Here is a 14,051-nt window from a genome sequence, read left to right on the forward strand (position 1 = left end):
TCCCATTGTCACCACACCTGGGTAATGATTTTCTAAACTCCCTTTTGGATTTCTTGGTGACTGTTTTGAGTTGATGTCCTCTTGGGTGGAAGTTAGTTTCTGTCAGAACTACCTGGGTGTCTTGGAGAGATTCATCACTGCCATATTGTCTGACTGGTATTCATCTCATTTACTGATACCACAGAATTGTTACAGTACAAAAGGAGGCCTAATAACTCAAGGTATCTGCTCCAACCCTCGAAGTATTTCAACTGGGTGCCAATCTCATATCTCTATCCCATTGTCCTGCATATTGTTTCTATTTCAATAACTATCCATTGCCCTCTTTAATGCCACATTTGAACCTGCTTCCATCATATTTCTAGACCATGCCTTCCAGACCCTAACTACTCACTATGTGAAATTTTTTTTCTCACCTGATATATGCCTTTTTTCACAAAACTCTTTGAATCTTTGACCTCAGTTTTCAATCTGTTACGATTTGATGTTGAAAATTCCTACCAAATCTCCTTCTCTTCAAGAAAGACAGACCCACCTTCTTCAATATTTTCTCAGAATTGATATTTCTCAGTCCTAGAACCATTCTTAGAAACTTCTCTGAATGAACCATGGATATTGTATGCTTTACCATCATATCTCTCTACCTATTTTGTCACCTTATACAGACTTATGTCCATGTAATTCAAGTTAGTCAGCTCCAGCACTCACTTTAGAATAGTGCCCTGTATTTTATACTGTCCCTTCATGTTCTTTGTTCCAAAGTGCTTTAGAACTCTCTTTTCTGCTTTGAGATTCACCTGTCACCCATCCACCCACCCTCTCGATTGCATCAACATCCTTTGATGTCCTGCACTGAGCTTTTCCACATTTTTCTGTCATCAAATCTGAAGCTGCAGCTGAGGATTACGAACAGGACAATTGGTTATGTTGATTTTATTTGTGAGTATTTGATGCTGATAGTGGGTAATGAAGTGGATAAATGTTCTTCTCATAATCCTATTTCATAGAGGGCCGGGAATCCTTTTGATTTAGATGTGGCTAAATTAGCAAACACTCACAAACTCTGCACAGAGATGACACTGGAGTGGATTCTCACGGAGGTAATGGAGATCTCAGCAGCTAGAGCTGGAGAGCTGACAAGACCATTTTCGGGATTGCCCGCTCTATCATGTGTAAGTAAAAAATGAGGTCTGCAGATGCTGGAGATCACAGCTGCAAATGTGTTGCTGGTCAAAGCACAGCAGGTTAGGCAGCATCTCAGGAATAGAGAATTCGACGTTTCGAGCATAAGCCCTTCATCAGGAATAAGAGAGAGAGCCAAGCAGGCTGAGATAAAAGGTAGGGAGGAGGGACTAGGGGGAGGGGCGATGGAGGTGGGATAGGTGGAAGGAGGTCAAGGTGAGGGTGATAGGCCGGAGTGGGGTGGGGGCGGAGAGGTCAGGAAGAGGATTGCAGGTTAGGAGGGCGGTGCTGAGTTGAGGGAACCGACTGAGACAAGGTGGGGGGAGGGGAAATGAGGAAGCTGGAGAAATCTGAATTCATACCTTGTGGTTGGAGGGTTCCCAGGCGGAAGATGAGGCGCTCCTCCTCCAGCCGTCGTGTAGTTGTGTTCTGCCGGTGGAGGAGTCCAAGGACCTGCATGTCCTCGGTGGAGTGGGAGGGGGAGTTAAAGTGATGAGCCACGGGGTGATTGGGTTGGTTGGTTCGGGCGGCCCAGAGGTGTTCTCTGAAGCGTTCCGCAAGTAAGCGGCCTGTCTCACCAATATAGAGGAGGCCACATCGGGTGCAGCGGATGCAATAGATGATGTGTGTGGAGGTACAGGTGAACTAGTGGCGGATATGGAAGGATCCCTTGGGGCCTTGGAGGGAAGCACCTCCACATTCACTTCCCTCCAAGGCCCCAAGGGATCCTTCCATATCCGCCACAAGTTCACCTGTACCTCCACACACATCATCTATTGCATCCGCTGCACCCGATGTGGCCTCCTCTATATTGGTGAGACAGGCCGCTTACTTGCGGAACGCTTCAGAGAACACCTCTGGGCCGCCCGAACCAACCAACCCAATCACCCCGTGGCTCATCACTTTAACTCCCCCTCCCACTCCACCGAGGACATGCAGGTCCTTGGACTCCTCCACTGGCAGAACACAACTACACGACGGCTGGAGGAGGAGCGCCTCATCTTCCGCCTGGGAACCCTCCAACCACAAGGTATGAATTCAGATTTCTCCAGCTTCCTCATTTCCCCTCCCCCCACCTTGTCTCAGTCGGTTCCCTCAACTCAGCACCGCCCTCCTAACCTGCAATCCTCTTCCTGACCTCTCCGCCCCCACCCCACTCCGGCCTATCACCCTCACCTTGACCTCCTTCCACCTATCCCACCTCCATCGCCCCTCCCCCTAGTCCCTCCTCCATACCTTTTATCTCAGCCTGCTTGGCTCTCTCTCTTATTCCTGATGAAGGGCTTATGCTCGAAACGTCGAATTCTCCGCTCTATCATGTGCCAAATATACACTTGTTATAGACATACATAATGGAAACAGACCTTTCAGTCCAACTCGCTCATGCTGACAAGATATCTGAAACTGACCTCGTCCCATTAGGCCTTTATCCCTCAAAATCCTTCCTATTCATATACCCATCCAGATGCCTTTTAAATATAATTGTAGCAGCCTCCATCACCTCTTCTGGCAGCTCATTGCAAGCACACAGCACCGGACAACACAGGGCAGTCCCCAGGGGTCAAGAATACAAAGGAGGTGGAAGACATCCTCTCTACTGAGAACTGCTAATCAACCAGAGACTAGATTCATTGCTGGTTTCCAGGCTGGAGGTGAATGCTGGCAGGAGGGGTGTTGATAGATGTGGGTCATAGAAGAGGATTGGGGTCAGAGGTCAGCAACAATGGTGGAACAGTGGCCATCAGTCCATTGCCCCCCTCCCTTCTCAATGCTTGTTCCCTCCTCATGAAACTTCCTTCACTGTCAAACCCACCATAGGTAAAGGGTTAAGGTTCCACCGGTGTCATCTACAGGAAGGACTTTTCCCCAGACTGGGGGTGTGAAGAACTAGGGGACATAACCTCAGGATAAGGAGTGGCCATTTAGGTCTGAGATGAGGAGGAGTCTCTTCATTCCGGGAGTGATGAATCTTTGAAAATCTCAGCCCTAGAGGACTGCAGAGGCTCAGTCATTGCAAATGTTCAAGACAGGAATTGACAGATCTCTAAATATTGAATGCATTAAGAGATAGAGAGATCAAATGGAAAAATGGTGTGGTAGATTAGTTGGGATCAAGTTGACCAGCAGACTCAGCTCATTGAGCCAACTCCTGCTCCTAATTCCGATGTTTCCACATTTCAACAGCACAGATAAAGGCCATTTGGCCCAACCTGCACCAGTCTTTATATCCCACATGTGCTTTCCTCCATCCTCTTTTGGAGTAAAGAATTCCTGAATTCACCATTAACTTTATTGTGAGAATCTGACATTTATGGATTTGATTTCCCCACAATTAATAAAAATACTTTACATCTCCCTCTATAAAACACTTTCACAAATTGAAAGGTCTCTGTCTGGTTACCCCATGTTTCCTCAGCGATCTCACAGAAAGAACAACAGCCTTTCCTGAGAATTGTAACTGCTTGGTTCTTGGGCTGTTGCAGTGAATAGTTTTGGTTTCCCTATCTACCTGCATTGGAGGTAGCCCAGGGAAGGTTCACTAAGTTTATACTAACTATTGTCTTCTCATGAAGTTGAGCAGTGTGGATTTGTACTCATTGGAGCTCAGAAGAATAAGGCTTCATCTTATTGAAACCTGCAGGCAGGAAGATGGAGAGAAATTGTTTTCCCTTTTGAGAGAATTGTGATATTCTGGTACTTGGGCCGTTAGGAGATAGGTTTTCTTTAAACCTCAGAGGAGGGAGTTAATTTTACGGTGACATACAATGGAAGTGGAACCACAGGATGTAATCTCAGAGCAAGGACTCACCCACTTTAGGATACAGATGGGGGGGGGGGCAGAATTTATTCCCTCAGAGGGCAGTAAATCTTTACCGCAAGGGACTATTGAGGCTGGTCATTAAGTATTAGTGAGATAGACAGATTTTATGTCATGGAATGGAACAAGTTAAGGATTATTAGCCAGATATGAATGCATTAGATGACAGAGCAAACCTGATGGGCAGAATGATCTACCTGTGCCCCTACATCTTATGGCCTTCCAATCATACTCAGCTTTGGATGCTTGTCTCCCATGTGGATAATTCATCACTCTAGCTCACGCATCAGAATGAACTTCAAGGGAAGAACTGATAATTGGTGCTACGATAAGGAGGAAAGATTCTGAGGAAGGGTTGGTGATACCAGTGTTGATAGGGACAGTGTTCTAACAACATTTAGAGAGGAGCGATATTGTTCCCAGTTGGAATCGTGAGTTGCTTAGAGGGACACTTGCAGTGTTCCCATGCTTCTTCTGACTTTGTTCTTCTCAGTGCAAGGGATTCTAGATTTGGAACTGCTGCCATAATGATATCTTCCCTAAAGGACATTTGTGAACCAGCTTTTCCAACAATCAAACGGCTCAGTGCTTACTTTTCTGATTCAAGCTTATTAATTTTCAATTTTAAATTTTAAGTTCTCAAGGTACTCTGGTGGGATTTGAACTGTGGATTTGCTAGACCAATAATATAAGTACTAAGTAAGAAAAAAAAAGCAAGAAATAAAGACAACTAAGGGATATATTTGTAAAGAAAATACCATGGGTGATGGGGTTAATTGGAAGGGTTGAAACTGGCCTGTGGAAGCTATCAAACCAAAGGGAGGCAAACACAGGGCCAGGAACAGCATAATTGATGAGCGACACAGAGTTCAGGACTACAGTGAAAAAATATAATGGGAAAAATATTAATTTCAGAAGGTTGACAGATTACAACACAAAGTTCAGCTGGGTTCGAGTCTAGCTCAGGCTGAGAAAACGAAGGTCTCCAGTCAGGCTGTGAGGCTCTGGCATAAATTAATTAGGCTGTAGTCTTCAATGAGGCTGAGTTAAGAATTCAGAAATTCCCTTAAACGATACGTGACTTGGCACTAAATCATCTGAGTAATTGCGACATATACTTCTGTGAGCTGGAGCCTAATGCTTTTAGGAGCATAAGATAAAGACTGAGATCCAGATGTCTCGTCTTCTACCAACCTGGCAATCAAATGATATCAGGCTAAAGTAATTGTTAATTAATCATTGCGACAAACTCTATTAATCACTGTAAAATAGCCTCATGACTTGAGGGAAATCCTCAAAGGGGGAAAAGCTTTAGGATCCCAGTGTTGAAATGTCTAATACTCGGGGGCATGAAGAAGAATTATATCCAAAACGTTGACTTCTCCACCTCCTGATGCTGCCTGGCTTGTGCGCTCTTCCAGCCTCCTGCCTGTCTACTTTGGATTCCAGCATCCGCAGCTTTTTTGTCTCAATATTAGAGGACATGCATTTAAGGTGAGAGGGGAAAGTTCAAAGGAGCTATGAGGGGCAAATTTTTTACACAGAGAGTGATAGGAGTGTGGAATGTGCTGCCAAGAATGGTAATGGAGGCGGGTACGATGGGGGCATTTAAGAGACTTTTGGATAGACACATGAATATGCAAGGATAGGGACAAAAGGCAGGCATCATGTTCAGCATCACACTCTGTGCTGAAGGGCCCATTTCTGTCTGTACTGTTCTTTGTTATAGGATCCATTGGTTAGACTGGTCTAGTATGGAATGTCGTTTCAAGGTTAACATGTGTGAGGTTAAATTGTGGTGAGAACATAAGAAATAAGAGCTGGAGTAGGCCATCAGCCCTTTGATCCTGCTCCACTTTTCAAACATTTCAAGACTGATCTAATTTAGCATAGTTTTCCTGTATTATCCCTCTATCCCATGAAATTATTAATGTGCAGAAAGCAGTCCATCTTGATTCCAGTTGTACCCAAAGACTGAGCCTTCACTGCTCTCCCGTGCTGCGAATTCCAAAATGTCACTATGCAATGAGTGAAGAATGTGCTCTGCATCTCAATCCTACATGGCTGGTCCTTTCACCCTGGAATTGTGCCACCCCATAGTCCATGCAGCTAGGGGTAAGAGTTTCTGCCCTTGAACTACAGGCGGCATGGTGGCTCAGTGGTTAGCATTGTTACCTCACAGCGCTAGGGAACCTGAATTCGATTCCTGTGTTGAGCAACTGTCTGTGTGAAGTTTGTACAATCTCCCTGAGTTTGTGCTGGTTTCCTCCAGGTGCTTTGGTTTGCTCCCACAATCCAAAGGTGTGAACTGGCCGTGCTAAATTGCCCATAGTGCTAGCTGCATGAGTCAGGGGTAAATATCGGGTGGGGGAGTGGGTCTGGGTGGGTTGCCTTTCGGAGGGTTGGTGTGGACTTGTTGGGCCGAATGGCCTGTTTCCTCATTGTAGGTAATCTAATCTAGCCTTGAACTGAGTGGCTTTGCTGGGCCTTTGCGGGGGAATTTAAGAGTTGACCACAATGCTGTCACTCTGGAGTCACACTTAGGCCAGACTGGGTAAGGATAACAGGTTTCAGAACCGGACGAATTTTTATAAACATAAATAATGGTCACCATTACTGACACTAACTTCCAGATCTTTATTATTTGAATTTAAAATTTCAACAATTGCAGTGGATGGATTTGATCCCTTATCCCCTGAAGAATTAGCCTGGGATACTTGATTACTAGAGACACCGCCATTTAATTTTCCAATCAGACGAAATAGGAGCAAAAGTAGACCATTCAATCCTTGAACCTGCTCATGGCTGATGTGGAGCCGTTTTAAATTTCCTATGTTAAGAATGTTATATATGTTGACATGAGTTTAGATTAGATTACTTACAGATTAGATTACTTACAGTGTGGAAACAGGCCCTTTGGCCCAACAAGTCCACACCGACCCGCCGAAGCGCAACCCACCCATACCCCTACATTTACCCCTTACCTAACACTATGGGCAATTTAGCATGGCCAATTCACCTGACCTGCACATCTTTAGACTGTGGGAGGAAACCGGAGAAACCCACACAGACACAGGGAGAACGTGCAAACTCCAGTCAGTCACCTGAGGCGGGAATTGAACCCGGGTCTCTGTCGCTGTGAGGCAGCAGCGCTAACCACTGTGCCACCGTGCCGCCCGTGAGTTCACTTCCCTTTATATCAAACTCCACAGAATATAAATCCATTCTTTTTAACCTTTCCTCAAAGGACAGTCCATCCAACTGAGGAATTAAGGCTAATGCAGTATACAGTGCAATTCATCACCTACTTCCTTGTGTTCCCAGACTCATTTACGACTGGAACAACAATTAATTAAGTTTTATTTTTCAATATCCATGGAAACTCTGCAATTTTTTATAATTCTGGCTAGCTTTCTCTCATATTCCAATTTTTCCCTCTTTATCAATGATTTTGTCCTCCTTCAACTGATTATAAACTAAACTCCAGAATTCTTCCACTGAATCATTTTCCCATCCCTACTTGTCTCTCCCCTTCTGAGATGGTCTTTAAACTAAGCTTTTAACTAAGCTTTTGATCATCTGTCCGAAATATCTTAACATGAATGAGCATCAAATTTTGTTTTACAACGTTCCCATGAAATGCCTTGGAGGAAAGAAAATGATGACTCGAAATGAAGTTATTGTTGTTACCACTTGGTTGGCACCTATCTGTGTGCCAACCAACTGCTATAAATTGGGTAAACTGTGAAGCAGAGCTAAAACTTAACAGGAGGACAAGCTGTGCATGTTGCTGATGGTTCACTTGTTCAGCATCTGTGGTGCGCGCAGGAGCAGAGTAAACAACATTCATCTTGAACCAGCAACACATTTTTCCAGCTAACAGTGACAGTATGGCCTCAGCAAATCTAATAACCACTGAGTCAGAGAGTCATTCAGCATGGAAACAGACCCTTAGGTCTAATTTGTCTATGTCGACCATGTTCTCAAACTAACCTTGTCCCAATTGCCTGCATTTGGCCCATATTCCCCAAAACCTTTCCTATTCATGATCTTATCCAAATGTCTTTCAAAAGCTGCGACTGTACCCGCATCCATCACATTCTCTAGAAATTCATTCCACGCATGAACCTGTTGCCCCTCAGACCCATTTTAAATCTTTCTCCTTTTCACTTAAAAGTGTGCCCCCAGTTTTGAACTCGCTCACCCTCGGGAAAAGACACCTGTCGTTCACATCTATGACCCTTGTGATTGTATAATCCTCAAAGGGGTCACCCCTCAACCTCCTACACTCCAGTGAAAAATGTTCCAGTTTTTCCAGTGTGTTTTTATATTTCAAACCCTCTATTCCCAGCAACACCTTGCCAAATCTCTTCTGAACCCTCACTAGTTTAATAATATCTTTCCTACAAGACAGTGACAAGAACGGCATACAGTACTCCAGAAGAGGCCTCACCAACGTTCTATACAAACTCAACATGACATCCCAACTTCTATAACCAAAGATCTGAACAACGAAGGCAAGCATGCTAAACACCTTCTTAATGGTCAAGAGAGAAAAACTCAGTTAATGTTTCAGGTCTGTGATCTTTATTGAGAGTATAACAGTTATATATAACAGATTATATAGTCAAACATTGGCTTACCTCAGCAAGACCGGATCAAATATTGAGGCAACATCCTGCAAGACAGTCGGCAAGTATTTCAGAGATGCTCCCTGAAACAGAACCAATGAGAGAGTTTAAACATAGAGAACACTGGAAAAACTCAGCAGGTCTGGCAGCATCTGTGGAGAGCGAAACAAACTTAATGTTTCAAGTCTGACCTGACTATTTGTCAGAACTGAGAACTTAACTGAGAGAATACTGTTGATCAGAGTTAACCACAGCATGGTGTAGGAGAGCATTCAAGTTTAGTAAGATCAAATACATTTTTACAATTAATATGCTTTTTTAAAAAATATTTACCTTTCCTGAAACACTCAGCATTTATGCTTCAGAAAGATGTTAACCAGCAAATGTTTTCTGCTACCACTTTGCCCTACTCCATGATATTTTGTGACAATGTGAGCCTTCAAGAGGGAATTGGTCTGTTCTGTGTCTCTTGAAGAGAGCTGATGTCAAACTGGTGTCAAGATGTCTGCTCCATGGAGAGGAAATAGCTTTGAGTTTTTAAAAAAATTAGTCAAAAGAAATATGAGTGTGTGGAGTCAGGCGCATACAGGCCCAGAGTTTTAGTTTTGCTTTTAGTTGTTGAAGTTAGGGTTTGTGGAGTTGAAGCTCCATGATACAGCTCTCTCTCTCTGCTGCTGCAAAACGTTTGAGGTCTCTTGGCTGCTAAATTCATTCTTTTAGTGTTTCATTCTGCTGGAATAGAATGAGAAGGTAGCATATGAACAAATCTCTTTAGATAAATTTGCCTTTAGCAAGGGTGTGTTTATGGGATGCTGCCATATTGGAACAGTTAATGAGTAGTAGTTAAGTAATATTTTATTCTGTTAAGTACTTTGATAGGTAAAGTTGTGCTAATTCAATTTTTGTTTGTTGTTTAACTGTGGTACAAGAATAGAGTGTGTTTTGCTTAAAGTTTGACCAGTTGAATCACATCTAGAACACAGCACCTTACACTTGCCTTTAAATAAGAAAATGTTAGAGTCTAGACTGCCTTCTTGAGATATTGAGGGGTTTTTGAATGGTCCATAACAATTGTTTCCTTCCTTCACGTTTTTCTAATACCTGCCATGAAAACCCTTCTCTCTTTTGGTTGGTCACTATATTTCTGCTTTTTACTTTGTTCAGAAGGTAAGAATGGGAGAGTCTGCAGACTGTACGAGACATCGAGCCAACTCTACAATCACGGGTGATATCCGCCTTCAGCTTCAATATCTCATCCACACCCTGCATCCCTTGTCTCTCGACAGAAAGAATCTGCCAAACACAATCTTCAATAAATTCAAGGGTGGAGCATCTGCGAACTTATGGGTGGAAAATTCCAAAGACTTAAACTTCACTGAGGAGGTTGGTTCCCTCATCCTGAGACTGGGGGCTCCAAGTTCTAGATTCCCCTGGCAGTCGCTCCAAGTGTCAAGCAACTTCAGGACCTGGCCTGTTTCAGTGAGCTCAGCACTATGATTAATCTTCAGAGGACCTCATTCTGAAAATAACCCTTTGTAGCCTTCTAATTCACTGAAAATCAATCGCTGTCTGTCCTAAATTGGAATTGTGACAGGACCTGAAGTACATTTTGCAGGGAACCCTACTATTCCCTGAAGGGGACACAGTTTGCTGAAATCCTGACTCACACAGCTTGAGAGTCTTCCAATCCGATTTTCAGTCTAAAAAATGCACTGTAAATATTAATTTAGATCAATGTGGGGTGCTGCATTTTGGAAAGGAAAATCAGGGCAGGAGTGATACACTTAACGGTAAGTAACTAGGTAGTGTTGCTGAACAAAGAGATCTTGGAGTGCAGGTTCATAGTTCCTTGCAAGTGGAGTCTCAGGTAGATAGGATAGTGAAGAAAGCCGTTGGTATGCTTTCCTTTATTGGTCAGAGTATTGAGTACGGAGTTGGGAGGTCATGTTGTGGACATTGGTTAGGCTACTTCTGGAATACTGCGTGGTGCCCTGCTATAGGAAGGATGTTATGAAACGTGACAGGGTTCAGAAAAGATTTACAAGAACGTTGCCACGGTTGGCGGGTTTGATGTATAGGGAGAGGCTATAGGGACTGTAGCGGGTTTGATGTATAGGGACTGGGGCTATTTTCCCTGGGTCGTCAGAGGCTGAGGGGCAAACATTTAGAGGTTTATAAAATCATATCAGGCATAAATAGGGTAAATAAACAAGGACTTTTTGCTGGGCTAGGGGAGTCCAAAACAAGAGGGCATAGGTTTAAGGAGAGAGGGGAAAGAAGGGGAGAGGGGAGACACTAAATCAATACTTTTCATCAGTATTCACTCAGGAACAGGACACTGTTGCTGATGTGAATATGGAGTCACAAATGATTAGAATGGATGGCCTGGAAATATGCAGGGAAGAGGTTCTGGGAATATTGGAAAGGATGAAAATAGATAAGTCTCCTGGGCCTGATGGCATTTACCCTAGGATCCTATGGGAAGCTAGGGAGGAGATAGCAGAGCCATTGGCCTGGATTTTTATGTCGTCATTGTCAACGGGAATAGTACCAGAGGACTGGAGGATAGCGAATGTGGTCCCCTTGTTCAAGAAAGGGAGTAGGGATAGCCCTAGTAACTATAGGCCAGTGAGTCTGACTTCAGTGGTGGGCAAAGTCTTAGAGAGAATGGTAAGGGATAAGATTTATGAACATCTGGATAGGAATAACGTGATCAAGGATAGCCAGCATGGTTTTGTGAAGGGCAGGTCGTGCCTCACAAACCTTATTGAGTTCTTTGAGAAGGTGACTAAGGAAGTGGACGAGGGTAAAGCAGTAGATGTGGTGTATATGGATTTTAGTAAGGCGTTCGATAAGGTTCCCCATGGTAGGCTAATGCTAAAACTACGGAGGTATGGCATTGAGGATACATTAGAGGTTTGGATTAGGAATTGGCTGGCTGGAAGGAGACAGAGGGTAGTAGTTGATGGACTATGTTCATCTTGGAGTGCAGTTACTAGCGGTGTACCACAAGGATCTGTTTTGGGACCATTGCTTTTTGTTATCTTTATAAATGATCTAGAGGAAGGGCTTGAAAGCTGGGTAAGCAAGTTTGCGGATGACACAAAAGTCGGTGGAGTTGTGGATAGTGAGGAAGGAAGTGGTAGGTTACAGCGGGATATAGATAAGTTGCAGAGCTGGGCAGAAATGTGGCAAATGGAATTCAATGTAGCTAAGTGTGAAGTCATTCACTTTGGTAGGAGTAACAAGAAGATGGATTACTGGGCTAATGGTAGGCTACTTGGTAGTGTGGATGAGCAGAGGGATCTTGGTGTCCATGTACACAGATCTCTGAAAGTTGCCACCCAGGTAAATAGTGCTGTGAGGAAGGCATATGGTGTACTGGGCTTTATTGGTAGAGGAATTGAGTTCCGGAGTCCTGAGGTCATGTTGCAGTTGTATAAGACTCTGGTGCGGCCTCATCTGGAGTATTGTGTGCAGTTTTGGTCACCATACTATAGGAAGGATGTGGAGGCATTGGAACGAGTGCAGAGGAGGTTTACCAGGATGTTGCCTGGAATGGTAGGAAAATCTTATGAGGAAAGGCTGAGGCACTTGGGGCTGTTCTCATTGGAGAAGAGAAGGTTTAGGGGAGATTTGATAGAGGTGTATAAGATGATTAGGGGTTTAGATAGGGTCGACACTGAGAACCTTTTACCGCTAATGGAGTCAGGTGTTACTAGGGGACACAGCTTTAAATTAAGGAGTGGTAGGTATAGGACAGATGTTAGGGGTAGATTCTTTACACAACGGGTTGTGAGTTCATGGAATGCCCTGCCCGTATCAGTGGTGAACTCTCCTACTTTATGGTCATTTAAGCGGGCATTGGATAGGCATTTGGAAGTTATTGGGCTAGTGTAGGTTAGGTAGGATTCAGTCGGCGCAACATCGAGGGCCGAAGGGCCTGTACTGCGCTGTATCTTTCTATGTTCTATGTTCTAAGGGACTTAAGGGCAACTTTTTCACGCAGAGCGTGGTGCATGTATGGAATAATCTGCATGTGGAAGTTATGGTGGCTGGTACAATTACAACATTTAAAAGGCATCTGGTTGTAATATGAGGAGGAATGATTTAGAGGGATATGTGTCAAAGGTTTCAAGTGGGACTAGATTAATGTATGAGATCTGGTCAGTGTGGACAAGTGGACCGAAGGGTCTGTCTCTGAGTTGTACACCTCTATGACTCTGTGACTATAACAACTCTCAGCAAATTTTTCTGTATGTTTTGTCCAAATCCATGTCATCACTCACTCTCATTGGTAAATCCTAACTGTCAATGCTGCTTGACAGCATCTTCATGGGCTTTAGTATCACATTAGCTTTTTGTAGCTCCTTCAACAAGAGAAAGATTGATGGTGCATCAATTGTTTCAGCAATTAGAATTATCCCACATCTCCCTAAAGTCTTCATAAATGTGTGTGACCTCTGTTTAGATTTAAACATCTAATAATTTTACTTTTTAGTCCAGAAACAAGCCATTCAGCCCAAATTGTATGTGTTATCATTTGTTCTCTCCACTCATTTTGCTTCGCCAGACCCTATCAGTATATTTTGTATTATGTTTATCCTTCAGTGTTTATCTCACAAATGAACACATGACACATCTTTAACTATAATTTTATGAGCTGTCATTGAAAAATGTACAGTTCTTATAGGGATGGGTAGAGTAGATGTTCAGAGGATGAATACCTTGTCTGGGGAGCTGAGAACTGGGACACTTAGTCTCAGGATAAGGGGTCAGCCATCCAGAACTGAGACACAGAGAAACTTCTTCACTCGTGGCAGTTGCAAATGTTTGGAATTTCCCATTCCAGAAGGTGATAAATACTTAATTGCTAAGCGTATTTGAGACTGAGACAGTATGTTTCAGAACACAAGTTGGAATTTAGCCGTGTGGAGATCCAATGGGAATGTGGTATTGAGGTGGACGATAAATCAGGATCTTACTGAATGTTGGTCCAAGTTTGTATGTTCCCACCCTGCTCCTTGATGCAAGATTGATCAGAGAGCTATTTACCTGCATAAGTAAAGTATTGCCTTCCAGGTTTGACATCATCAGGATGTTAAATGTCTCAAACAGATTTTGCATAGATTCTTCAAACTCTTTCTTTTCTTTGCCTTCGTACAGCCTGAAATGAGACAACAGTTGCTGAGGCATGTTTCTGGCCTTTGTTGTCCTAAATTATGTGGGGTGCATTTTCAATCCAATCAGAGCTTTTTCAGATCCAATCCCCAAACCAGCCTTTTATTCCTAGCATCACGCGCCTTCACACTCAATGCAAGCTTCAGCAACATTGACAGTGCCTTCACCAAAGCCACAGTGCCATCCTTGTGCAGCACGGGTCAGCAGGCAGCATCTCTTCGCCAAATAGTTTAAGTCCT

The 14,051-nt window shown here is 43.6% G+C and overlaps 1 protein-coding gene across 2 annotated transcripts in view; it reads right to left on the reverse strand.

The window, feature by feature from the left end:
* The window catches only part of LOC132824791 (dedicator of cytokinesis protein 2-like), a 1,235,709-nt gene that overhangs the window by 870,478 nt on the left and 351,180 nt on the right, over positions 1-14,051 (reverse strand). For both annotated transcript variants that reach the window (XM_060839646.1, XM_060839560.1), the window contains exons 23-24: positions 13,687-13,798; positions 8,644-8,714 (exon numbers count right to left, since the gene is read on the reverse strand). In XM_060839646.1, coding sequence (XP_060695629.1) covers positions 8,644-8,714; positions 13,687-13,798 — 183 coding nt within the window. The remainder of the gene's footprint in view (positions 1-8,643; positions 8,715-13,686; positions 13,799-14,051) is intronic.

The sequence above is a fragment of the Hemiscyllium ocellatum genome, chromosome 1 (genome assembly GCF_020745735.1).
Source record: "Hemiscyllium ocellatum isolate sHemOce1 chromosome 1, sHemOce1.pat.X.cur, whole genome shotgun sequence".
Taxonomy (NCBI): Eukaryota; Metazoa; Chordata; class Chondrichthyes; order Orectolobiformes; family Hemiscylliidae; genus Hemiscyllium; species Hemiscyllium ocellatum.